The sequence below is a fragment of the Panthera leo genome, chromosome A3 (assembly GCF_018350215.1).
Source record: "Panthera leo isolate Ple1 chromosome A3, P.leo_Ple1_pat1.1, whole genome shotgun sequence".
NCBI lineage: Eukaryota > Metazoa > Chordata > Mammalia > Carnivora > Felidae > Panthera > Panthera leo.
The window spans coordinates 119,960,323-119,984,803 of NC_056681.1; the positions used below are offsets into that span (position 1 = coordinate 119,960,323).

Genomic DNA, 24,481 nt, shown 5'->3' on the forward strand with positions numbered 1-24,481 from the left:
GGAGTCCACAGAGCCTGGCCCACCTGGGGTTCCTCGGGCCTTACGGTCACACTTGCTAACCTTCTTCATGAAGACGGTGTCCTGTCGGGAGCACTTGTCCACTTTCAGCTTCAGGACAGAGATGTCGCTAAGGGTACTGGGAGGGGACACAAGCGGCTACTATGGGAATTGTCCTCTCACCTGGGTGTGACACCTATCGGGAGCCTTCTGCCCCATCACACACCAACTGGAGGGGAGACCCCCAAGTTCACCTGATGGTAGAGAACTTGTGGCGGTTGCCATGACGATCGATGAAACTGATGAGAATCTCCAGAACGAAGAGACGGATCTCCGCGTCCTCCATGAGGGCGGTGGACAGAAGGCGGTCGAGGAAGTTGCTGGGCAAGGCTGACATCATGTTGTTGCACTGGAAACCTGTGGACACCTGCAAGGGAGCCCAGCACGGCTGCGCTAAGGAACGCTGGCCCTTTCCATGCTGTGAGGAGATGGGGAGCAGCCAGCAGAAGTGGGGTTTAAAGCACCCAACCTCTCTAGCCATCACGCAGCCCAGCTCCCCTTGGCCTCCACCCTAGGCCCTGAATGCCTGTGGCAACTTTTCTGAACATGCCAACAACCACCTAGACAAGTTTTAAGTTGTTAAAAGCAAGCAAGGGCTAAGCACTTGGGGGGGGTGGCGCGGGGAACAGGGAGCCTCAGAACCTGATGTTCCAGCCGTCAGGGCTCAGCTGATGAACACCCGCCAGGAACACAGCGTTGCATTAAGAGCAAGGACAGTTGCAGAGACATGGCGAGACAGTGGAAGAACTCACAGCTGGGCTGAGGAACCAGAACCCACACAAGGGCAACAACCATTCCATTCCATCTTTTCTATGTGGCCATACTGGGGGTCTTCTGATGAAAGCAGGGGGCATCAGTAGACACACCACACATGATGTTGTCAAAGCATTCAAAAGCCGCAAAACATATTTACTGTTAAGTCCATATTGGAAAATGATGCCTTTGATGACTCAGCAGGCCCTTGAGGATTTAGCAGAGCCTGGTGGCATCAACAGTAAACATTCACTGAAGCGGGGTGTGTGTGAGTGCAAATCGTCACCTTGATAAGGTGCTGGGTACAATGAGGATAATGAGAGTAAAGTCAGCAGGAATGGCAGGAGCACACAGACCGAGGAGGTAACCAGATGTGGGCGGTGTTGGCATGAAAAGCCTTTATAAAAACCTAGTGAAATGAACAGCATGGGCTAGGGAGAGGGAAGGCAAGGCATGAATGAGAGTAATTGGGCTGTGCAGATTGGCGTGGCTGGAACAGAAACTGGGGCTAGGGATGAGATGACGAGTCAAGGGAGGGAAAGGTGACTGCGGATTTTTTTTTTAAATTTTTTTTTTTTTTAGTGTTTATCTATTTTTGAGAGACAGAGAGACAGAGCAGGAGCAGGAGAGGGGCACAGAGAGAGGAAGACACAGAATCCAAAGCAGGCTCAGCACAGAGCCTGACGCATGGCTTGAATTCACGAGCTGTGAGATCATGACCTGGGCGGAGGTCAGATGCTTAACCGACTGAGCCACCCAGGCACCCCGGCGACTGGGGATTTTCTACCTTTAGTCTGAGAAGTTTGAAACCTAGAGGCACATCAGTTGTAAGCCGAGACCTACTATTTGAAAAGGAGCAACATGTGGGGAACAGTATTTCTAGAAAATTCTTGTTGTGGTTGTGTATTTATGATTGGTGAGGACAGATGGAGATAAGGGCACTGATGAGAATAATCTAGTTGTGAGATGTCCAGAGCTTAGGCAGGACTGTGCATGAGAACACCTGGGGGGCCTGTTACAAATACAGATTCCAGGACCCCACTCAGACTGAAGGCCCAAAGTTTCTAGGGAAGCTCTATATATTTTAACAAGTTGGTCACGGAGATGGCATTTGAGAACAATGAATCTGGACTCCAGTGATGGCTGCAAGGATGTAGAGAAGAGGAATGTAAAACACTGATGAAAGGAAAGATAGTGGCTGGGAGACTAGAATGGGCACAAGTGCTGAGGGGGAAATAGGTGGAAGGGACCTAGGCAGATATTTGGAAGGGAAAAAAAAGGCAGGAACCAATAGATTCTAACCCAGTACAGAGACAATGTTTGAGTGACAAGGAGATCCGTAGCTGATAAGGAACCTTTGTGAAAATTTGGAACACATGCCCTGCCTGCCTTGGATGACCCAGGTCTGTGGATGCCCAGACTGCTAGTGAGTTTAACACAGGCTGAATTTCAGCCCCCTATTCACCCTTTTGATTGGGCACATTTGTGCAGTATGCAACCTGCACAGCTGTATGTGGTAGCCTTCTCTTGGTCCCTCCACAGGTCCCTCCTGTAGAGGCTGAGTAGGAACGGGGACGGGAGAGGCTCACCTGAAGGAGGGATTTCAGCAGCATAATCTGGGTCAGCCGGTTCCTGTTCTCTCTGTAGACCAGACACAAATACTCACCAGGATGGTGATGTGGGCAGAGACCCCACACTTGCCTGCCCAGTTCCCCTTGTGATTAGATTCTCCATGAGGCTTATCTTGTTGAGTTACTCAGGACAGTTGACTTGCAGAGCCAGGAAGCAGACCAGAGAATTAATGGCTTGCCCCAAAGGTGGGAGGCGGTTAGTGGTGGGGCAGCCTGAGGAACTGTTGTGGGGTCCAAGGATCCCACTAAGGGCTACTGAGGGATTTGAGAGTAGAAGGAGAGAAGTGAGGGCATAACCAGGAAAGTCAAAGTGGAGAAAGGGGTCAGCCAGAAAACACTGGAAGGGCAGCTGGGGTGGAATGGGCAAGAGAGGAAAAGGGGAGGACTGCTGGTAGGCTTACCCGGTCTTCCCCGTCTCCATGGGATGATGCAGGGAAGGCAGTGGGACCTTGCTCATGATGAAGAGTATCACCTCGGAGCGCTGATAAGTGGGCAACGTGCTGGCAAAGGAGCCTGCAGGAAAGAGATGGTGGAGGGGGTTGGCCCAGGTGAGGCCCACAGCTGCCAGGGTCTCAGATGAGGAAACTACCGCCCGGGGTGCAGCGGCTGTGTGTCTAAGGAAGAGAAGTAAGACAAGCAGAGGGAGAAACGTAGTGACTCCAGGGGGCTCTTCCTAACTCCAGCTCCTTCACTTGTTGTCGCCCAGGCTGCGGTTGGCTAGCGTCCCTGGGAAGGAGAGGGGAGCCAACGGTGCTAAGCCAGCAAGGCTCTGAAGTGATGGGCCCTACGAGCCGGAGGGGTGACTCTACGGTTCTCCCCTTGGCAATCACGTGCACATCCTTGGCCTTTCCCCTTTCCTCCTTCCTGCCTTTTCTCTTCCTTCTCGCCTCCCCTCCCATCGCTCCAACCGGGAAGCATCAGAGAAGCCGGCCGGGGACTGGGGTGCAGAAGAGTTCGCCGCTCTCAGCCTCTGATCTGAAGTCCAGCCCAGCAAACCACGGACATCGCTTTGTGCTCTCCCTCAGGCCAGAACCGGGCCAGGCCGTGAGCCGTGCGCGCCGCTGACCGACTCCATTTTCTCCAACGTCCGCGAATAACGCGATTTGGCCGGAGGAGCGGGTGACCCTCTTCCCAGCGCCCCAGCGCGCGTCTGGTGGAGGCCGCCGCCCGCCCCACCCAATTCGGGTCGGACCCCGCAGGGGCGCCCGGTCCCGCCCACCAGGCCCCGCCCCTCGCCGGGCCCCGCCCACTCAGGCCCTGTCCCGGGGCCCACCTATGGTCTTGATGACAGCCTCCTGGAACATGCGCTCTTCGTGCTCCTTGATGATCTTGGTGCCCAGGCTGATGGCCCCGTCGTAGCTCCCGGTCAGGGCGTAGTCGATGCTGAGCCGCAGCTGCCTCAGTAGAGTGTTGAACATCTCCAGCACCGTGGGCCCTGAGCACAGTGGGTGGGAGACCCGAGATCCAGGGCTGGAACCCTCGGCCCGTTCTCCCCTGCCCTGCTTTCCAGCCAGGGGCTTCCTCTTCCTCTGCACCCCGCCCCGGCTGACTGCTTTCTAAGAAAACCAGCTCTGACGCCTCCCTGCGCTCCCTTGCCCTTTTCTGGAAGGGGAGGCAGCCTCCTGCCAAGGGCGGCTCTTTGTCCTTGGAGGCTTCCCGGCCCCCACACGCTGTCACCCAGGGCCCCCTTACCGACAGAGCCGGTGGCGGCGATGACGGCAGCTTCCGACAGGACCTCCACGATGCCCGCCCGCACCGTGGCCGCGCTGCGGCTGTTGGCATCCAGGTGGCTCAGGAGCTGCTGGATAACCAGGTGGGAGTGCTGCGGCTGGGGGGAGGAAGACGTGCTGGCCCCAAACAGCAACCCCCCACGCGGCCTCTGCACCAGGGCAGCCCTCGACTGGGACCCAAAGGCCGGGGTGGACAGAAGTGAGGTCCTGAGGCGGGCGGGCACTGGAGGTGGTGCCCAGATACCCTGGTTCCTTCTCCTCAGTCCCTCTCCCTTGGTCCAACAGGAGCAGAGCCCAGTCCCGGTGGCCACCTGGATTTCCACGGTTGTCCTGGGCCCTTCCGCCTCAAGTGGGTCAAAAGTCAGTTTTAAAATATTGTCTTCCTTTTCCTCGTTCCCGGGTCCCAGGTTATATTGATAAGGGCCACCGTAGGCCACAGGGTTTATTTAGTCCGGTGCTGCACGAAGCGTAGCCCAATTACAGGGGGATAGTACAGAAATTGAGAGTAAGTGTTTAGTAAGCAATGTGACAAGGCCATGCATGGCAGCCAAGTGTGGTCTGTGGGCTTGTATTTTGCATGAGTTTTTCATTTACTTTTTCTAAGAATTCTCACTAATTGTATTTTAGACAGTATTGATCTGTGCTGTATCAGAAAGAAAACGAAAACTGCCCTTCCTCTCAGCTAGATCGAGCAGCACGTGTAGACACCTAGGGGCTCAGGAGAAGTCACAGAGGACAGCTGGCTTTCTCCTTTGGTGCACTGTCCTGCTCCCAGAGGCGCCCTCGGCCAGGAGGACAGGCTGGACAGGGAGCCACCGTACCTGAATCGAGTACATGATGATTTTAAAGCAACGGATGGCGAACACCTTGGGTTCCCAAAGAGAATGGTTGTCCAGATGGCTGTGCAGGAGAAAACATGGGGGGACGACTATGAAATGCAAAGCAATGTTGGGGAGGACAGACAAACTTGCCGGCAGAGCGGCCTCCCGAGAGACCCAGCCCCTCGCAGGGCTCCCCGGTAAGTGAGGAAGGGCTTGTAGGTGGCAGTGAGCGGAAGGAATGAGGGACCCCCGGGCAGTCCCACAGCAAGAGCTGGAGGCAAGCCGAGGAACAGAGTTCCACCGCTGTGGACTCAGGAATGAAGCCAGGCACCCAGCTTCAGTTTTGGGGGCCTCCTACCAACTCTTGTCCCCGACACTGCACACGGCCACTGTGTGGTGGCTTCTGCTGTCACGGCGCAGGGAACGCAGGCACAGACAAGGGACCGACTTAGCCACGGCACCACAACCGTAACACCTCTTTCCCCTGTCTCCAAGTCAGCAAGATGCCAGGACCCCGACCGGTTCTCTGAGGGCTGGGGCTGGGGGCAGGGGTCACTCACATGAGGACAGGCTTGATGGCATTTTTGATGTTGCCAAAAGCGGCCCGGCCCAGCAGTTCCCGAAGGCACCTCTCGGCCAGCTCTGCCGGGTTCTCCTTCTCCTTCTCTGGCGCTTGGAGGGGCGAGGGGGAGCGGCTGCGGAAACACGCGGTGTGTGGGTAAGGGACAGAAGGCAAAGCCGGAGTCGGGTTTGGCGCAGCCTGAGTATCTGCACTGCATCCTGGCAAGCAGTGGCAGGAGGACAGGCAGGGATTTGACGTGGGCTACATGAGGTAGCTCCATGAGGGAGACTTCATGGCTGTCGGAGATTAAATAGGGTAAAGAAGCCCAGGGTGGAGGAAGATCATGAGAGAAGGGGTCAGATTCTCTTTCTGGAAATCCATGAGGACAGGCTTGATGTGCCCCTGTGGGAAGGACAGATACCCTGCGCACCATGGGCCTGGTGAGGCACAGAACACGAGTGTCTCCATGCCCCCAAGCTTGGAAAGGAAAAAGATGAGGCACACAGAGTAAGAGAAAGCAAAAGAAAGCGGGCGAGAGGAGGGAGGAAAAAGAGAGGCATGATGGTTACCTCAGATGTGACTCAGTGGTACCGAAGTCACAGGGGCTGGGCCCAGATCTGGACAGAAGAAGGAGCCCCAGGCCTCTGGGCCCTGAGACCACCAGAGACCACAGAGGGAGCTTGTCGGTGAGGTGCGATTCCAGGAACAGCCACCAGGGGGCACGTTATTTCCCTCCCCTCTGTCTCCTGCCACAGGCTCAAAGGACAGAGGCCCTCAAACAGCCTCATGCACCGCCCGGATGCACAGCAACAGGAGTCTTTCCCTGCATCCCGTTTTACAGATGGGAAGAGCGAGGGGCGGGGACAGAATGAACCCCATGTCTGAGGGCTCCCAGATTAAAACCCAGTATCTGCCACTTGTGTCCAGTGGCTGCTGGCTGGTGAAGCATGTTTTAAGGGCCCGAAATAGCATTAGGAAGTGAGGGAGGAAGGAAGGTCAGGAAGGGAAAGTCCTCAGTAATTAGAGCCATGAAAAGCATTTAAAAACCTCCTTGGCCTGCTGCTTTCAGAGACACAGAGGTAACCCGACTCTTGGTCCTTTGTGTTCCTACCAGGAAACACTTACCCCCAGAGAGCCCAGCACAGGTACTAGCCTTCCTTCATGAATGCAGATTTTAGGGGGGTGCAGCAAGCTGGCAGAAGGCCAGACCCGAGACTCCTAGGGAGCCAGCCTTGGACTCACTGCAGAACAAGCCACGGAAGCCAAGATCACTGGCCTTTTAGCTAGGCTTTTAACGACCAGCCCGAGCCGTGTGGTTCCCAAGCAGATGGGAAAGGCAGCCTGGGAGGGCTGCGTGTGTCACTGCCCAAGCTCCAGCCTCCCCTGCTTACCTCTCTGCCTCCTCTACGTGCTGCAGATTGAAAAGCAGTGATGGGACAATTTTGTCCATGTGCTGCGGGTCCCAGATATTGGCCTGCAATTCATCGTTCACCGTCTTCCTCACCACCCCTTGCAGACCTTTGATGCCTGACATTCTGATTCTGTAAGGAAAGGGGCAAAATGCATCCAGGTATTTCCCGGGCCCCGAGAACCCCAGTGTCTGCGGTAAGGAGAGGAGAAGGCATGGGGGGGTGGGATGCATTCGTCCACCCAAAGGCAGGACGGAGCTCACCTTCTACCCTTCATGTGACCCAGCCCCTGGCTGGCTGGCTTCCTGTGCTGGTGGGCGTGAGCCCAGGAAGCCACGACCCCTGGCCTATCCTGGAGATTGTCAGACTGCCCTTGCCCAGTACCACTTGGGCTTCATCTCCTCCTCGTTAGCACCCCTCTGGGTTTGTTCCAGCTTGAGCCCGGGATATAAAGGCTCAAAGTATGTCAAGAACTGATGAAGCAGAATGCAGGGATATGAGCAACTGACGGGGGAGGAGGGGGTTTGGAAGGAGAGGCACAGAGCTGCCAGACTCTGGGCACAGAGTATATACTGTGATCGAGAGTGGTGAGTGGGTGTGTTTCTGGGTGTATAAATGCATGTACTTCTGAACGAAAGAACACAGGTATGTGCACGTGTATATGTGTGTGCTGTTGCTGGCTCTCCAATTTGGCTCCCGGGACCATTACTTTCCATTTGCTCTTCTTTTGTGCCCCAGAAGGTTTTCCTTTGAAAGCCTGTTTTGGGAGCCCATCTCTGTCCACTTGCCCACTAAGCCCTGCCAGGTGCTCCCTTCCTCCCCAGAAATGTCAGAGCAGAGGTAAATACTGATGAAATCAGACCGCGCACTCCGGGCTGGGAACTCTATAAGACCCATCGATGCCTTTGTCATTAGCTGAGGGGTCCCCTCACTTCCCCTACTCACTTAGTCTTGATTTCCATGTCATCGTGGCTGGAGTGGCACATTTCACTGAAGCGGGACACAAAGAAGTCATAGCTCCGGTGATAGGATGGGGTGTCCTCCTCGATGTTGGCAAACTTCACAAACTATCCGGGAGGAGAGAGAGAAGTACAGGTGAGAGGTGACCCAGTGCGCTCTGCACTTCGGGCTCTAGGCTCTGGGACTTGCTGTCCCCTGGCCCCCTGCCCCTAGTAAAGGACACATGCATTCCAGGAATTGGCTCTGGTCCACTTCCCAGAGCACACACGGCCTGCACACCTCTATGGGTTCCAAATCCTGCTCGCTCTTCCTGCCTACACTATAAGACTGGACCCCATGGCCCTTCATGGCCCTTCCCTGCTGAGGTGAGCAGAGGATGGAAGAGGTGAGGACGTGAAGGCGTCTCCCTTAAGCTCCTGCCCCCATCCGCATCCAGAGCTGCACCAAACACACAGAGGCCGGAAAGCAGTTAGGGAGTCACTGAAACAGCCAAAGCCAACGGTCAAACCATACCTCAACCCTTTAGAGCGAATTCTGGGGAATCAAGAACAAATCTGAAATGTGATTTAAAAATGTCATTCCACTGGGGCGCCTGGGTGGCTCAGTTGGTTAAGTGTCTGACTTTGGCTCAGGTCATGATCTCGCGGTTCGTGAGTTTGAGCCCCGCGTCAGGCTCTGTGCTGATGCCTCGGAGCCTGGAGCCTGCTTCGGATTCTGTGTCTCCCTCTCTCTCTGCCCCTCCCCTGCTCATGCTTTGTCTCTCTCTGTCTCTCAAAAATAAATAAATGTTAAAAATGTCATTCCGTTTTATTGCTTAAAATTTGAGCACATTTTTAAAGTTTGCCCGTTCAGTTCTGTTAAGTCTTGCTCAGGGTTATCAGCCGCTAGATTCCTGCCGTCACCCGGGCTGCACATTTCCAATTCTAAATAGGGACTTAATTTCAAGGGAATCCCACGGAGAAGCAAGGATCATGGACTAAGTGGAGTTAAATTGCTAAAAATTAAGTATAATTCTTATAGGTTATTTCGTTTAATGTTATAAATTTAGTGCTGCGAACGACTCAAAAGGTTACGCTTATAATAAAATCTATTCTCCATTATTCTGTCTTGTGTTGTTATTTAATTTTTGCCATCATTTGTTGGTTCTAAAAGGATATGCTATTATTTCTAAAATTACCCAGTTAGTGCGCTCATAATATTCATTATCGATTGCCAGTCTATTTCTCTATTTAACTACGAAAAATCTGTTACCTTTTCCTGGATGACAATTAGTAACTTCCATAAAATCATTAGTTATTCTTTCACTAATAAATATGCATTTATTTTCTGCTGACTGAGAGAATCTCAACATACAAGGCAGATAAGGAGATCTTTCTTGCCAAGTTAACATCTAAAACGTTTACATCTATTTGAAAGTGAATATTCTGATATTAGCAATAAATCCAAATGACACTGCTTGCATTATCGATGTGGTTCTGCACAAGAGGTGTCGTGGTCACCGATTAGACATGAGTTCAGGAAGTCTAGAAACAACAATCAAGTCAGCCTTTGGCTACATGAACTTTTTTTTTTTAATGTTTATTTATTTTGGGGAAAGAGCATGAGCAGGGAAGGGGCAGAGAGAGGGGGACAGAGGATCCAAAGAGGGCTCTGCACAGACAGTAGCAAGCCCGATGTGGGGCTCGAACTCACAAACTGTGAGATCATGACCTGAGCTGAAGTCAGACGCTCAACCAACTGAGCCACCCAGGTGCCCCCCACCTTTTAAATGTTTATTTACTTATTCTTGAGAGAGAAAGAGAGCACAAGCAGGGGAGAGGCAGAAAGGGAGAGAGGGAGACACAGAATCTGAACCAGGCTCCAGGCTCTGAGCTGTCAGCACAGAGCCCGTCGTGGGGCTTGAACCCACGACCTGTGAGATCAAGACCTGAGCCACAGTTGGATGCTCAACCGACTGAGCCACTCAAGGCACCCCTGTCTATGTGAACTTCTCAAGACAGTTCTTAAATGTTCATCTACTCAAAGGGGACACGCAACCATGGGGAGTTCTAACTGCCGATCGACCTCTCACTGGCGGTGTGGCTTTCAAGTGGGACATTTCGTTTCCCTCATGTTCTGGTTTTCCCACGGTCTTCATTCACTAAGATTCTTTATTTTTCAGTGCATACTGTATCTACTTCACATATGATGAGGCAGCTGCAAACAACATAACCTGAGTGTATGCAAGAGCAAACGCATTTAAAATAATTAAAGCAAAACTGAAAAAAAAGAGACCATACTGTAGAGGGAGAAATAGTCAAAGATTTTTTCTCCGACATTTACTGACTGCGGAGACTCAAATGTATGTCAGGAGGATGGATACCCAGACTTCACGTCCACTGGTTTGGAAGTTTGGGGGCCAGTGGTGATGAGCGTGTAGAAGCTCAGGCATGTCCGTACCCCCCCGAAGCATCTTACACACATCACCTCTTTCACTTTTCAGAATGACTCGAAGTTAGAGAGATTCCTGTGTGACAGAGTCACAGGGCTCGGTAACCACACGGATTTCTGCCACCAGCTCCAGACGTGCTGAGTCACTCTGGCAGGAGCCCCAGGGGTTTACCTTTGAGCAGGGTCCCACCCAGGAAACCTGACGGGACAGTCCCCATTTGAGAAATACGGCAGGGTCACTGACAGACCACCTGGGTGTCTTCTAAGCACACCAGCCCCGTTTCCTGACACTGACTCTGCTCTGGAGCCGTTCCTGACCTCTGTGGGACGTGACAGCCAGTTCCCCTTCACTTCCAACTTTGACCTTCCTCTTCTTCAAAGCGCCATGAAGCCAGGAGCAGGACTGACAGCCGGCGGGTCAAGGGCACGGCCTGAGCACTTGTTCACACCCAGAGTCTGTTGAGAACGGGCTGTTATCCATCCTGTACAGGCTGCTAAATATTTTGACTAGTACTCACTGGCTGTAAGGTGAGAATTGAGATTGCGATCAATTTGTTTAAATTGAGGAGCACCCGGGTGGCTTGGTCGGTTAAGTGTTCAATTCTTGATTTCGGCTCAGGTCATAATCTTAAGGTGCGTGGGTTCAAGCCCCACCTCGGGCTCTGTGTTGGCAGCGTGGAGCCTGCTTGGGATTCTCTCTCTCCTTGCACCTCCCCACGCACACTCACGCTCTCTCTCTCTCTCTCAAAATAAAGAAATAAACTTAAAAAAAATCGAAAATTCCATGATAGCTGCTGAGACAACACAGGATAGAAAACACGCATGGAGATTCCTTTTCTACAACCATGGGTGGCCTTCTAGACCGGGCTAACAGTTTCTTCTGAACGGTTTCTTTTAACGTCCCTCACTCTTCCCTTCTGGGGCTGTCTGCATTCCTGGATGTTTACTCTTCTGCACTCTTCTTCCCCAAAACTTAGTTTTGAGTCTTCTTCTCAAATTTTGCTTTGACATAACAGTTCTCCCATTTGAGTAGACAACAGTCCCCCCTACGCTGCTGGGGCCGCTGTTGGATGGCCATCTCCTTGCTCTGCCTCTTGTCATCTGTGTGACTGTAGACAAGTTGTGTAAGTTCTGAGCCACGGGTTCCTCATCTGTAAAGTAGAGACACTGGGACCTATGTCACGGGGCGGACACCGGGATTAAATGAGGGGACGTATGCCGAGTGACCAGCACAGTGCCTGGCACGGGAAACAGTGCTGCAGTGACCATGGTGACAGCGGCTGAGTACGGTCTGGTCCATCAGCCCCAGGACTAGGCAGTGTGACCCTTGTCCTTTTCGTGTCACCAACACAGTCCCAGCCAGGCAATCACAGAGGAGGAGCTCAGATGGGCAGCATGGACCGTGCAGGCAACACTCCTCGAATGTGATGTCTAGGGATGTGGAGAGAAGAAACCTAGTCGTAGCCACCCCCAGGCCAGGCCCCCTGAAGCACCATTCAGGGACTGAGGTCATTTAGTGCAATAAGGTGGGACAGAGCACAGCTCCCAGGGGCAGGAGGGTGGGGCTGGCATGGGACATCCAGCAGCCATCACTGCAAGACCAGGAACAAATCGGCCAAACGTTGTTTTTCTTCTCTTGCAAATGCACACGTCATCTCTTAGGGATGTGAATAAAGTAGAGATAATTAAGAAAAGCTCCCTGAGTGCCTGGCCTAACAGGAACTCTGGTTTAACTCATACCTTGTTCTGTCAGAGGTCCTCCAAATATTCAAAAGGCACGGGCCCCAGTAAAAGCTATTGGTAGGTAGGCATTCGTATCAGGTGGGGTCACACCGGGCCCAGCGTGCCATCTTTCCCGTGGGGTGTGGATGGCAACGGTATGCAAAAGAAGCAGCTAACACCTCTGATCTAAGTCATGACAACATTAAATGCTTCCTCCCCCCCCCACCCCGCCCCACACTTGTATTTAAATTCTAGTTAGTTAAGATACAGTGCAATATTGGTCTCAAGAGTAGAATTCAGTGATGCATCACTTGCATAAAACCCCCAGGGCTCATCACAAGTGCCCTCCTCAATGCCCATCACCCATCTAGCACACCCCCCACTCCACCCCCTCCGTCAGCTCTCAGTTTATTCTCTATCTTTTTTTTTCTTTTTCTTTTTTTAATTTCAATTTTAGTTAGTTAACCACATTAAATATTGCCATGGCACCCGCCACTTACGCATCGTATTAGTTTTCTGGGGCTGCGTCACTCTGATCTCTGCCTTCATCTTCATATTATTTTCTCCTCTGGGTCAAATCTCCCTCTGCCTCTCTCTTATAAGACCCTCGTGCCTGCATTTAGAGCCTATTGGGCTAATCTAGGATAATCTCCCCATTTCACTATCCTTAGCTTAATTACATCTGCAGAGAACCTGTTTCCTTATAAACCTGTGATGTTCACAGGTCCCAGGGACGGGCACGTGGACATCCTTCAGTGGGCATTTTTCAGTCTATCAAAACATGCATCATCTAATGTAACTTTTGGCAAACCAGTGAGTTTTGCAGGATTATATTGCTCCCATTGTGAAGATGAGGAAACTGAAGCTCTAAGGGAGCAAGGGAATTATTTCAGGTCAACCAGCTTGTGACAGGTGGAGCTGGGCCACCAAGCTCCATACTTGGGAATTCTGATACTTTGATGTTCTTCACCCTCTACCAGTGGCTTTTATTTTATTTATTTTTTTTTTAATTTTTTTTTTACATTTATTCATTTTTGAGAAACAGAGTGAGACAAAGCATGAGTGGGGGAGGGGCAGAGAGAGAAGGAGACACAGAATCTGAAGCAGGCTCCAGGCTCTGAGCAAGCGGTCAGCACAGAGCCTGATGCGGGGCTCGAACCCACAAACTGTGAGATCATGACCTGAGCCGAAGTCGGACGGTCAACCGACTGAGCCACCCAGGCACCCCTATTTATTTTATTTTTTAATGTTTATTTATTTTTGAGAGCGTGCAAATGGGGGAGGGGCAGAGAGAGGAGGACAGAGGATCTGAAGCGGGTTCTGTGCTGACAGCAGTGAGCCTAAGGTGGGGCTTGAACTCAGGACCATGAGATCATGACCTGAGCCGATGTCGGACAGTCAACTGACTGAGCCACCCAGGCATCCCCACCTGTGGTTTTTAAATTTTGATGTGCATTGGCATGACCTGGGGAGCTTGTAGAAAATGCAGACTTCTAAGCCACCCCAAGCCTGGTAAACAAGACTACCTGGGGAGGAGGGCCCGGGTATCTGCATTCTGAAGAGCCATCCCTCAGCCGACTTCTCCCCCTGGAAATTCTGGGGCAGGGGATTTATGAACCCTGTGTCCTTTGTCCCTTTACTGGCAAGCTGGACCCGTAGATCTGGAAATGTTCCCAGTCAGGCTGGGAGGGAGCCCGCTTATGCAGGATGCTGGGAAATGTAGAGAAGCATGTCCTTGGTAATGGAGGTCAGGCAAGGCTGGATAGATGGCCATCTCCTTCGAAGACCATCTCCTTCGAACTGGAGTCATTGGGGTGAAACCAAGGGTTGGATAGGTGACCCAGCCTTGGCTCCCCTTGGCTCCGTCTCTGGGGCCCAGAATGGCCTGGGGGCTACAGCTTTGAGACTTAGGCTGTCAACCATTCCATTCCCATGTGTGCCAGGACTCTCGCCCTGCTAAGAGGTCTGATGATGAGAATGCACTTAATGCCCATCCTGAACCTCCCACGCAGAGGGTGTGTGCCCTGCTTATTGCATTATAAATGTAAAATAGGTAACTTTTTGGTACCAAGATTTCTGAACATCCCTAGGAACACTTGGTGTGATGGCTTGATAGGAGCTTCCCTCTCTCAAGTCTGAAAGTATGGCTGCCCGGTCAGGGAAGGTTGGCCTATGCTGTCCCTTGGGGATTGCCCACCCTAAGCTGCTCCTGAGTCTTCCAGGGGCTGACAGGAACCTTCTGTAACCGTGGTTCAGAAGGTCAAATCGGGGTATTTTGTGGGGTCCCTGGTCAAGGCACCACACCCACTGTGGAAGTCCGCCTGGGCAATGCCAAGGCCCAGCAGACGTGCGTTTGGAACGTTAGGGCTTTAGAGTGAGTAAGGCCTTCGCCCCTCTAATGAGAGATAGCACAGCGTTATGGTGATAAGAAGGGGTCTGGAGACAGTCTGCATTTCTTTTTTTTTTTTTTTTTTTTTTTTAGTTTTTAAACTTTTATTTCTTTATTTTGAGAGGGAGAGAGAGAGAAAATCCCAAGTAGGCTCCATGCTGTCAGCGCAGAGCCTGCTGCGGGACTCAAACTCATGAACTGTGAGATCATGATCTGAGCCAAAATCAAGAGTTGGACATTTAACCGAGAGAGCCACCCAAGCACCCCCAGGCTGCATTTCTGAATCTCACCTCCTCTACTTATGAAGCTTATCTGGGGCAAGTTAATTAAGCTTCCTGTGCCTCAGTTGCCCCATCTGAGTTGCCCCAGTTGACAGTGCAGCCTCGTTTTCCCCTCAGCTCACTTTTGGCTCGCTCTGAACACTCCCTGGATTCCCACTGGGCCCATTTACCTGTGAGGCCGTGGCTCTTTTTTATAAAGCATGAGACAGAAGGGACTTCCTGTCTGCTTCATTCCCAGTATTGCTAATTCATACCTTACAAGTGGCTTTTGTTAGAATGCTGCTTGCCTAATGAATAAGATTGTGAAATAATAAAGCTGGGTTTGCTTTTGGTTTTATTTTTCTAAGATATAGTAATGATGAGGAAGGTCTCCATAGCAACAAACGGAAGATTCTGAGCACGTGACACTTCAAAGGTTCCAGGCACGGCTAGGGCCACCCTTTCAAGATCAAAGTTTCAGCTCTTTATACACAACAAAGGGCGCGCTTGCCCGAGCAGATCACGACCCTCCGCACAGGCAGGGGGGGAGCCACAATTATGCAAATACTGAGAGTTACTAAGGGCCTGAGTTAATAAAGGGAAAGTAATCTCCAAATATTGACATTGTAAAAACAGCTCTTCCCCCCCACCCCACCCCATGTGGAAAATGGAAGCTGAGCTGGTTGGCCTCACGTCTGTGCTAACAGAGTGTCTCCAAGCAGAAGTGAGCCTTTCCCTCTTGTGCAGAAGAGGCTTGTGAGCCTCGCGGCTTCCTGCCATCAACAACAGAACCGCAGTCTGGAACGCTGGGCACAGAGAGGAGCCCACCTCTCTCAGGGGTCTAGGCCTGCAGGCTATTCCACCAGGAGAGACGGGAACTGCTTCTTAGCTTCACCGAGACAAATCCTCGCTGGGAAGCAGACCTTGTAAACCACACGGGTTTGACTGTAACACCCCCTGCCCCGACGGCCAGCTGCTCATGCTGACAACAAATTCCCAGAGCACTTTTCAGTAAAGCCAGAGAGAAACGGCCCCACTGTGATGTGATCGATCATGTCCTGCTGAGGCCAGAGGAGGCTCCGTCATTCCCTAGACCTAGGACATCCTCTCTTGTCCACCCACATTATGCCCTCTCTTTTTCAAGATTCTTTGCAAAACTGACTCGGTTTTAAGGTCTCTTGGGAAAGCCCGGTCCCTGCTGCCCGGGAAGGTGATCTCTCTGGCCCTGAGCAGCCCCCGCGTGCCGGCCGGGCAAACACAGACCCAGGAAAGCACCAGCTGCCTTTGCTCTAGAGGGATCCCCAGCATTTGCTGGTGCTGACCCCCGTGACCTAAGCTGCACACTGGCCTTGCCGTTCAGACTCAATCCGCCTTCGGGGAGCCCACCTCCAGCAGTGGTTTCTGTACTGGTGTTGGATACGGGAGCGTTTCTAGTCTAGAGATGACAGCCAAAACCGCAAAAGTTGATGAATTGTCCAGGGGGAGCACACGGGTTGAGAAGATGGGGCAGCAACCGTGGAGACCACAAACATTTCAGGGGCGTGTGGAGGAAGAGAATCATTGCCGGAAAGTATATTCATTTCCGATTGCTGCTGTAATAAATTACCACAATTTAGTGGTCTACAACAATACAAATTTATTATCTATGGCTCTGGGGATCAGAAGCCTAAAACAGGTCTGCCAGGCTGTGTGCTTTCTGGAGGCTCCACGAGAGCGTTTCCTTGCCTTTTTTAGCTTCCAGAAGCCACCTACATCCTTTGGCTCATGGCCGCCTTCCTCCATCTTCAAAGCCAGTGGAGTAGCATTTCAAATCTTTCCCTCTGTCCCTCTGCTTCCATCAAAATTGCACCTTCTGTCTGACTCTGACCCTCCTGCCTCCCATAAGCATCCCTGTGATTACCTCAGATCCACCTGGATAATCCCGATCTCAAGATCCTCAGCCTGATTTCTATCTGCAAAGTCCCTTTTGCCATTTCAGGTAATGTTCACGGGTCTAGAGCATGGAAATCCTTGGGGGACCGTTACTCAGCCAACCACAGAAACTAAGAAGGATGAACCAGGTGGGAAGAGCTGGGGTGATGGGACCAGGATGTCAAGGGGGGCTGAAGGAAGAGTGGTCAACAGGGAGAAATGCTACCCGAGATAAAACATCAGCTGAGAGATGGGTGGGGAATGGGTTGCTTGCCTGGTTTCCCCAGATTTCTCATAGCAAAGACAAAAATGTACTTTAAATATTTTGTTTTATGTTTATTTATTTTTTGGAGACAGTGCATGTGGGTACACACTCGCATGAGCTGGGATGGGGCAAGAGAGAGAGGGAGAGAGAGAGAGAGAATCCCAAGCAGGTTCCATACTGTCAGCACAGAGCCTGACGTGCAGTTCAGTCTCATGAACTGTCAGGTTGTGACCTGAGCTGAAATCAAGAGTCAGACACTCAGGGCTCCTGGGTGGCTCAGTCAGGTAAGCCACCAACTTCAGCTCAGGTCATGATCTCATGGTTTGTGGGTCTGAGCCCCGTGTCGGGCTCTGTGACAGCTCAGAGCCTGGAGCCTGGAGCCTGCTTCAGATTCTGTGTCTCCCTCTCTCTGCCCCTCCCCTGCTCGCACTCTGTCTCTCTCTCTGTCTCAAAAATAAATAAACATTAAAAAAAATTTTTTTAAAGAAAAAGAATTCAGGTAAAATTTACAAAACATAAAGTGAACCCTCTTACGATGCATAATTCAGTGGCATTGAATACATTCATATTGTGCAACTAAAGCATCTCGTCATCCCCAAAGGAAACCCTGTACCCACTAAGCAATCATTCTCCTACCCCTCTTCCCCAGCCCTGGGCAACCACTATTCTGGTTTCTGTATCTATGCACTTACCTAGACTGGACAGCTCATAGAAATTACACACTATGTGATCTTTTGGGTCGTTTCCATCTTTTGGCTATCGTGAATCGTGCTTCTGTGAACATTTGTGCGCAAGTATTTGTTTGAGTATCTGTTTTCAGCTCTTTGCGGTATATACCTAGGAAGAATTGCTCAGTCATATGGTAATTCTATATGTTTAACTTTCTGGAGAACCACTAAACTGTTTTCCACAGGGCTGACGCCATTTCACGTTTCCACTAGCAACATATGAGGGTTTCAATTTCTATGCATTCTTGCCAACACTTGTCATTTATAGGTTGTTTTTTTTTTAATAGCCATCCTAGTGAGTGTGGGGTGGAATCTCCTTGTGGTTTTGACTTGTATTTCCCTAATGATTAGTGATGTTGACCATCTTTTAATGTGCTTCTTGGCCATTTGTGTATCTTTGGAGAAATGCCTATTCGAGTCCTTTAACCATTTTTTAATTGGGTTGTCTTTTTGTTGTTGAGTTGTAAGTATTTTTCATACATTCTGGTTGCCGGACACTTATCAGATACATGAGTTGTAGATATTGTCTCCAATTCTGTGGTTGTCTTTTCACTTCCTTGGTAATGTCCTTGAATGCACAAAAGGTTTAAATTTGATGAAGTCCATTTGTCTATTTTTTCTTTTGTTGTTTCTACTTTTCATGTTGCACCTAAGAATCCATTGCCAAATCCAAGATCATGAACACATAATCCTCTAGTTTCTTTTAAGAGTTCTATAGTTTCAGCTCTTACATTTAGGTCTTTGGTCTATATTGAGTTAATTTTTCTATATGTTGTGAGGCAGGGATAAAAGTGCAAACTGTAATCCATGAATCGTCATAAGAGTTTACTATTTGTATACATTAGGCTAATAGAGTAGATTGGTTATGTAGGGGAACTTGGCATTTTCAGATTTAACATTTTCAGTTTATCATTAGTGAGTGATCTTTTTTAAAAAAATGTTTATTTTGTTTGGGGGGAGGAGCAGAGAGAGGTGGGGGACGGGGAAGACAGAGGATCTGAAACAGGCTCCACATTGTCAGGGCAGAGTTTGGGGCTTAAACTCAAGAACCATGAGATTATGACCTGAGCCAAAACCAAGAGTCGGACCCTTAACTGACTGAGCCACCCAGGTGCCCATCATTCGTGACTAATCTTAAGGGTCAGGACACATGGTCACTGTGCTGTCCCTGAGACACACATTTAGACCCCACGGGCAATGAGGCAGAGGCACAAATGCAAATCCCCAAACAAATAAAGCGAGCTTAGCTGGCCCTGGCTCCCTGTCTTCTCCAGACTTTCCTGGTCACTTATCAGCTTCCAAAACTCAGCTATACTCATTGAGGGAAGATTTTTTTAAAAATTACACTTTACTGCATGTAATGTGCAGGAGCGGTATTAGCAAATTTGGATTTTGTGACAAGTGTCAACCCAAGGTCATTCTTACAAGCTAGATAAACATCTATTAGGGATGAAGAAAGGAATGGAGGTGGGGAGGGAGAGAGAAACCCTGTACAGGTTGAAGACTACAGTGTGTCAGTGGTCCCCAAATCCACTGCTAGCATCACATGGGAGGTGAAAACATGCAGATTCCCAGGTGACCACGTGCTCCCTCCAGAGATGCTGGTCAGTGAGTCTGGTTGAAACCTGGGAATCTGTAGGTTTCCAAACTCTGCAGGAGACTCTGTCATTGGCCAGGTTTGGGACCTTGAAGTGTCTAGGGTTTCTGAAGAGACGCTCTGCAGAAGGCAGAGGTTTGTTGAGTGGATTCAGGCAGTAAAGCCAGTTCTGAGGGAAAAGGTACAGGGAGGCAGAGCTGGCTCAGGGGGAAGGTTTCTCTCAACTTCTCAGCCACAAGGCAGTGGGCCACCTGTCACGGAGTTGGCCTGGCCACAGGGAGGCTGGTGGCACAGCAGAGCTCTAGGGACAGGAGTGCACTCTAGGGACAGAACACGGCACGGGGCTAAATAAATCACCGTCTAAAGCCAGCGCTTCAGCTGTGCGAGCAGACAAGCTATCCGACTTTTGGGGCTTCTTTTTCCAAGCAGAGAAATCCAGCAAAATGAAGATTTTAAATGAGCTCGGTGGGTCTTTTTTTTCCTTTTCCTTTCCTCTTATATTCTCTTTCCCCCTCCTTCCTTGTCTTTCTGTTAACTTCCTAGCAGCCAAACCCTTCATCCAAATGAAAGGTTGCAAACCTCCACATAGGATCTTTCTAGTCCTCCTTCCAGGTCCTCCTTTGCCCCCACAAGGCCTCGAACCCCCATGAAAACCAGTTGAAACTCCTAGGCTAGACTCTCTAGGACTACATCGAGTATTAGCATGTTGGCAGTTCTAAGACAATGAGGAGCATTAGAACATGATTCTTAGGGAGGCTTGTGGACGTCCCCGGGCTTTGAGAGCTGGCAAGAGCACGTGGATGAGGGACAGCACTAGCAAAAGCTGCCTCCAAAGTTGGACTCTGGATCTACTAGTTATTCGACTTAATTTACTCATAATTGCTTGTCCTTATATAACCTTCATTGTCTGCAATACAGGAATCATTAGCCGACTCTCATCTGTTGCTGATGCACTGATGGGCTGTGATGGGAATCTGGGAATTTACAAGGCAGGAACTAACCAATCGCCTACCCCGGGCCAGGGCTTGCTATGGGGAAAGGTAGCCCTGGCAGCCACCTGTTTCTGTGGTCCCCCATGGGGAGAGGCCCTCTGGATGCCTGATGACTGGTTTATTTTCCATTCAGATGTTCTCTCCTAGACTAGAGTTATCTTAACAGGGCAAACGAAACAGTATCTGAAGCTGTTGCCAGGGCAACTTGACAAAAGACTTCACCCTCAGCTACCATATATGAAATTTGTCAAAGGCAGCTGGCTCCCAGGGAGAGGAAAGAGAAGGGAATAGTTGCCACTTTTGCTCCTTAAAATTAAAATTTAAAGACTATCTTCTTCTGGGTAAATCAACTTAGGTAGAACAGGAAGGCAGTTGTGATCCGTGCAATAAAAATTCAGAAATGTCAGGCTGGGAATGCTAAGAGCGAACCTTTAGCTTTTCTTTTGTGATGTCTGTAAAATAGGTGCCTATCAGGGCTTTTAACACCAAGCTGCCTATAGACCTGGAGCTGAAAGTATGCCCTGAAGGGGGAGGAATAAGGCAGAGGGCAAGACATTGAAGAAAGCCACCAGGATATTCAAGTATATATAGATAAATATGAAGCAGGGAGTTCTTGACACATCTAATAGCCCTTCTCTCCCCAAGCCGTAACTATCAAGATAGCAGCCTCTTGTACGGAGACCAGCATCACTGTGTTCGGACCAAGTTCAATCAGCTCACGGTATGGATGAAAAGACAGGTCCATAAAAGACAGCCTAGTCAAAGTTACCCAGCCAGGAAAGGGCAGAACTAAGCCAGAAGCCCTGTTTCCTGTTTCTGCATGATCTTTCCACTTACTGATGCCTCTGTGCTATGCTTCTTTGAAAGAAGTACAAGCTGGACAGCTTTCAAAGTATGCCCTATGGAGTCAGGGGCCAAGCATAGGGCACGCCCTGCCCTCAAAGGAATGACTCCTTTTCCATCTATTTTTATATCTACTGGGGCTCCACTTAAAATTATTTAAGGGAAAAATCTATTACTAGAAAAAAAGCTTCAAGATCACAGATCTAAAGATAAATATAGTAGATGGTGATAGTTGCAAAACCTTGTGAACGTATTAAAAACCATTGAATCATATGTTTTACTATGGTGAATTTTATTTTTAAAATTTACTTTATTTCTCATATATTTGTTTAAATAAAAGAAAACCCCCAAATGCTCCTTTATTCAGACACGTCCCTTTATTCAGAGGGACAGACACTGAGATAAGAGGTGAGTTGTACTTAGGATCGGAAACCAAACGGGACTGGATGATAACAATGCTGACCCAGACGTCCTCCGTGCCCCACCGCCATGCTCCCCACTCCCCACTCCAGAGCGCCTGGGCAGCTCCTTACCGAGTTGGTGCCGAGGATCTGCAGGTTGGGCTTCTCCGACTCCAGCAGCTTGGCCACCATCTTAAGGAAACTCTCCACGAAGAGGTTGATGCTCTGGCAGTGGCAGGCCATGAGCAGCTGGTCCAGTGCCTCCATGGCGATGCACACGTACCTGGGGAAAGCAACACCGTCACTTGGCCTCACACCCATTCCACCCTCACCACGTGACTGGGACAATCTAGATGGCAGCGTAGTGGCCACCTGGGCAGCATCTGGGGAATGAGGCTCTTCCGTAGGTGGCCAGCATCTGCACAGCCATTCCAACCAGTGCCCACTCCAGCCCAGCGCAAGAGTCAGAAGGAAACGGAGCCAGAAGGGAGCCCAGACACCGGCCCCCCAGCCCCTCCCTCCACAGATGAAGAACACGAGGACAGGTGAGGTGTACCCGTTCGTGAGTAGATACAACCAGAAAGGATTGATGCTCAGAAGAGCAAATTCTGAACCCAAACCCAATGAGATCAGAGAATCATTTGATCCAAGGTCAGGAAGTGTTTGTTGAGCACCCGCGGGAGAAAAGCTCTGTCTTAGTGCAGGGGTGTAAGGAGGAAGTCCTTCAACTTACGGGGCCTGGAGTTGGATGGACAAGATAAACACACAGATACCTCCTCTAAAAAGAAACGCTACAAGAAAATCATGCAGGACATCTCACAAGGGTTCCAAATAAGGAGAGGGATAGCTCTAGTGGGAGGAAGAGAAGAACTTTCGGAAGAATGTTTATGAAGAATCTGAGATGGGCCTGAGGACCAGTCAACTGCAAAGGTTAAGGAATATAAAATCTGCACGTATTGTGTTTAAAGACCTCAGAAGTCCTAGGGTTGTCACACAATATGGTTCATGGTATTACCATATTTAGGTAATGCATACTGTACCTAATGAAGACGATGTTCTATACCAACTCTAAGACAGAGTATGAGCAGGCAAGGGGCAGAGAGAAAGGCAGACACAGAATCCGAAGGAGGCTCCTGTCAGCACAGAGCCCGACGCAGGGCTCCAACCCACAAACCTCGAGATCGTGACCTGAGCCAAAGACAGACGCCCAACAAACTGAGCCACCCAGGCACTTTAGAAATTCTTCTAAGGTCTAAAACCTGAGTGAACATTTTCTGAAACCAGAAATTCTCACCATCTAACGGCGAACGGGCTTACTAGTAAGTCAGTCCATCCTGTTTTTTGACAACTAAATTAAAACTTCTTTATATTTTAAGCTAAACCTTAATACCTTTATCCTGTATTTATAATTCTACTTTTGGGAGCAGTTAAAAAAGAGGGCTAAGCCCTTCAACCACCTGAATGCAGCAATCTCCTGTTTCTTGCTCTTCTCTATGCTCAAAATACCCAATCCTCTCCAAACTAGCCTTCGCAGGACAACCCCTGATTATCCTGGTGGTTGTCTTCTTCAACCCCTCTCTTGAATCCCCAGAAAAGTGCCACGAATCAAATTCCTGCTGAGAATTAGGAGGGCACGTCTGAGCCCAAACCCAACATTTGTTCCACAGTGGCGACAGGAGCCTACGGTCAGGTAAGACACAGCATGAAGGGGTGCATGCCCCACTTGCAAGGCCCTTGCATACTAAAGAAAACAGAGTAGACATTTACTGGAATAGGTTATCATCTGAATTCTATTGAGGAAGCTGCTGCAAATCTGTCCAAAATTATTCCAGTTCAAATCTTTGTAGTTTTCTTTAGGGAGTTAGGTATCTGAGACAGAATGCTGTGAGTTTCCCCCGGAATCTCTTTCCCCTCTTTTTCCCTAGAAATTTAGAATTTTAACTGAGCTCGTGGCTGTTCATCAAGACCACCTCCCAGCCCCTTCTGCTGCTAGGTCAGGCCACATGATTAAAATGTTCCCATTAAGGGGTGCCTGGGTGGCTCAGTTTGTTGGGCGTCTGTCTTTGGCTCAGGTCACGATCTCGAGGTTTGTGGGTTGGAGCCCTGCGTCGGGCTCTGTGCTGACAGCTCAGAGCCAGGAGCCTCCTTCGGATTCTGTGTCTGCCTCTCTCTCTGCCCCTTGCCTGCTCATACTCTGTCTCTGTCTCTCTCAAAAATAAATAAATAACATTAAAAAAATATTTAAAAAAGAGTCTCTTATGGTTTGCCTCACTCTCTGTTTTTATTTTATTTTTCCTTCCTTTCCCCATTTGTCTTCTTTTTAAAACAAAGTCTGGTTAAATAAAAAGAAAGCACAGGAAGCATGACGACAAGGTGAATTCTGGAGGTGCCAGGAGGACAGGACACAAGGCGCACAATGCTTCCCCTGGCAGTCGTTCAGTTTCAGACATTGTGTGTCCAAACTGCCTCACGGTGAGCGAGCCAGCTTTGCAAATCCAAATATATAAAGTAACAGCAGTCATGGTGTCTCCTAATTTTTTTAAAGACATCAGATACCATTTCTTAGGTACCTCTGAGCTAACTTCTATGTTGAGCAATCATAAGAAAAACAGCCTCTCTGACATTATCCTGTCCACTTTTTTAAAATGTTAGGTGAATTGAGTCCACTCTTATTAAATTATTACTTAATATCATTAAATGCTATTACATAGTTATCTCTGGGCACGTTTACAAATGGATCAGGCCATGCTCTTATTTACAGGATGTCTTTCAAAGACAAAGCCGGCATTGGGTCTTTGAGCTCCTTCGGGTGAATCAGAACCACCATGTCCTGCTGGGCGCGGGGGTGGGGGGCGGTGCTGGCCATTCCTGGCTCTTTAGAGGCCATCGTAGTCACAGTCCAGGAAAGCTGCCATGCCTTGCAGAAGTCCTGGCATGTTTCAGGTTGGCTGTCCTGGTCAGCAAAGCAGCCTGGCTGGGGCCCTTCCAAAAGAAACAGGCTTTCCTTGCAGACAAACCTG

At 49.9% G+C, this 24,481-nt stretch overlaps 1 protein-coding gene across 1 annotated transcript in view; it reads right to left on the minus strand.

Annotated features, from left to right (window-relative positions):
• EFR3B (EFR3 homolog B) overlaps positions 1-24,481 on the minus strand; it is a 43,148-nt gene that overhangs the window by 12,840 nt on the left and 5,827 nt on the right. The window contains exons 3-13 of the mRNA XM_042933515.1: positions 21,594-21,744; positions 7,909-8,030; positions 6,946-7,095; positions 5,553-5,687; positions 4,993-5,071; positions 4,134-4,269; positions 3,715-3,876; positions 2,843-2,954; positions 2,400-2,451; positions 252-424; positions 61-136 (exon numbers count right to left, since the gene is read on the minus strand). Coding sequence (XP_042789449.1) covers positions 61-136; positions 252-424; positions 2,400-2,451; positions 2,843-2,954; positions 3,715-3,876; positions 4,134-4,269; positions 4,993-5,071; positions 5,553-5,687; positions 6,946-7,095; positions 7,909-8,030; positions 21,594-21,744 — 1,348 coding nt within the window. The remainder of the gene's footprint in view (positions 1-60; positions 137-251; positions 425-2,399; positions 2,452-2,842; positions 2,955-3,714; positions 3,877-4,133; positions 4,270-4,992; positions 5,072-5,552; positions 5,688-6,945; positions 7,096-7,908; positions 8,031-21,593; positions 21,745-24,481) is intronic.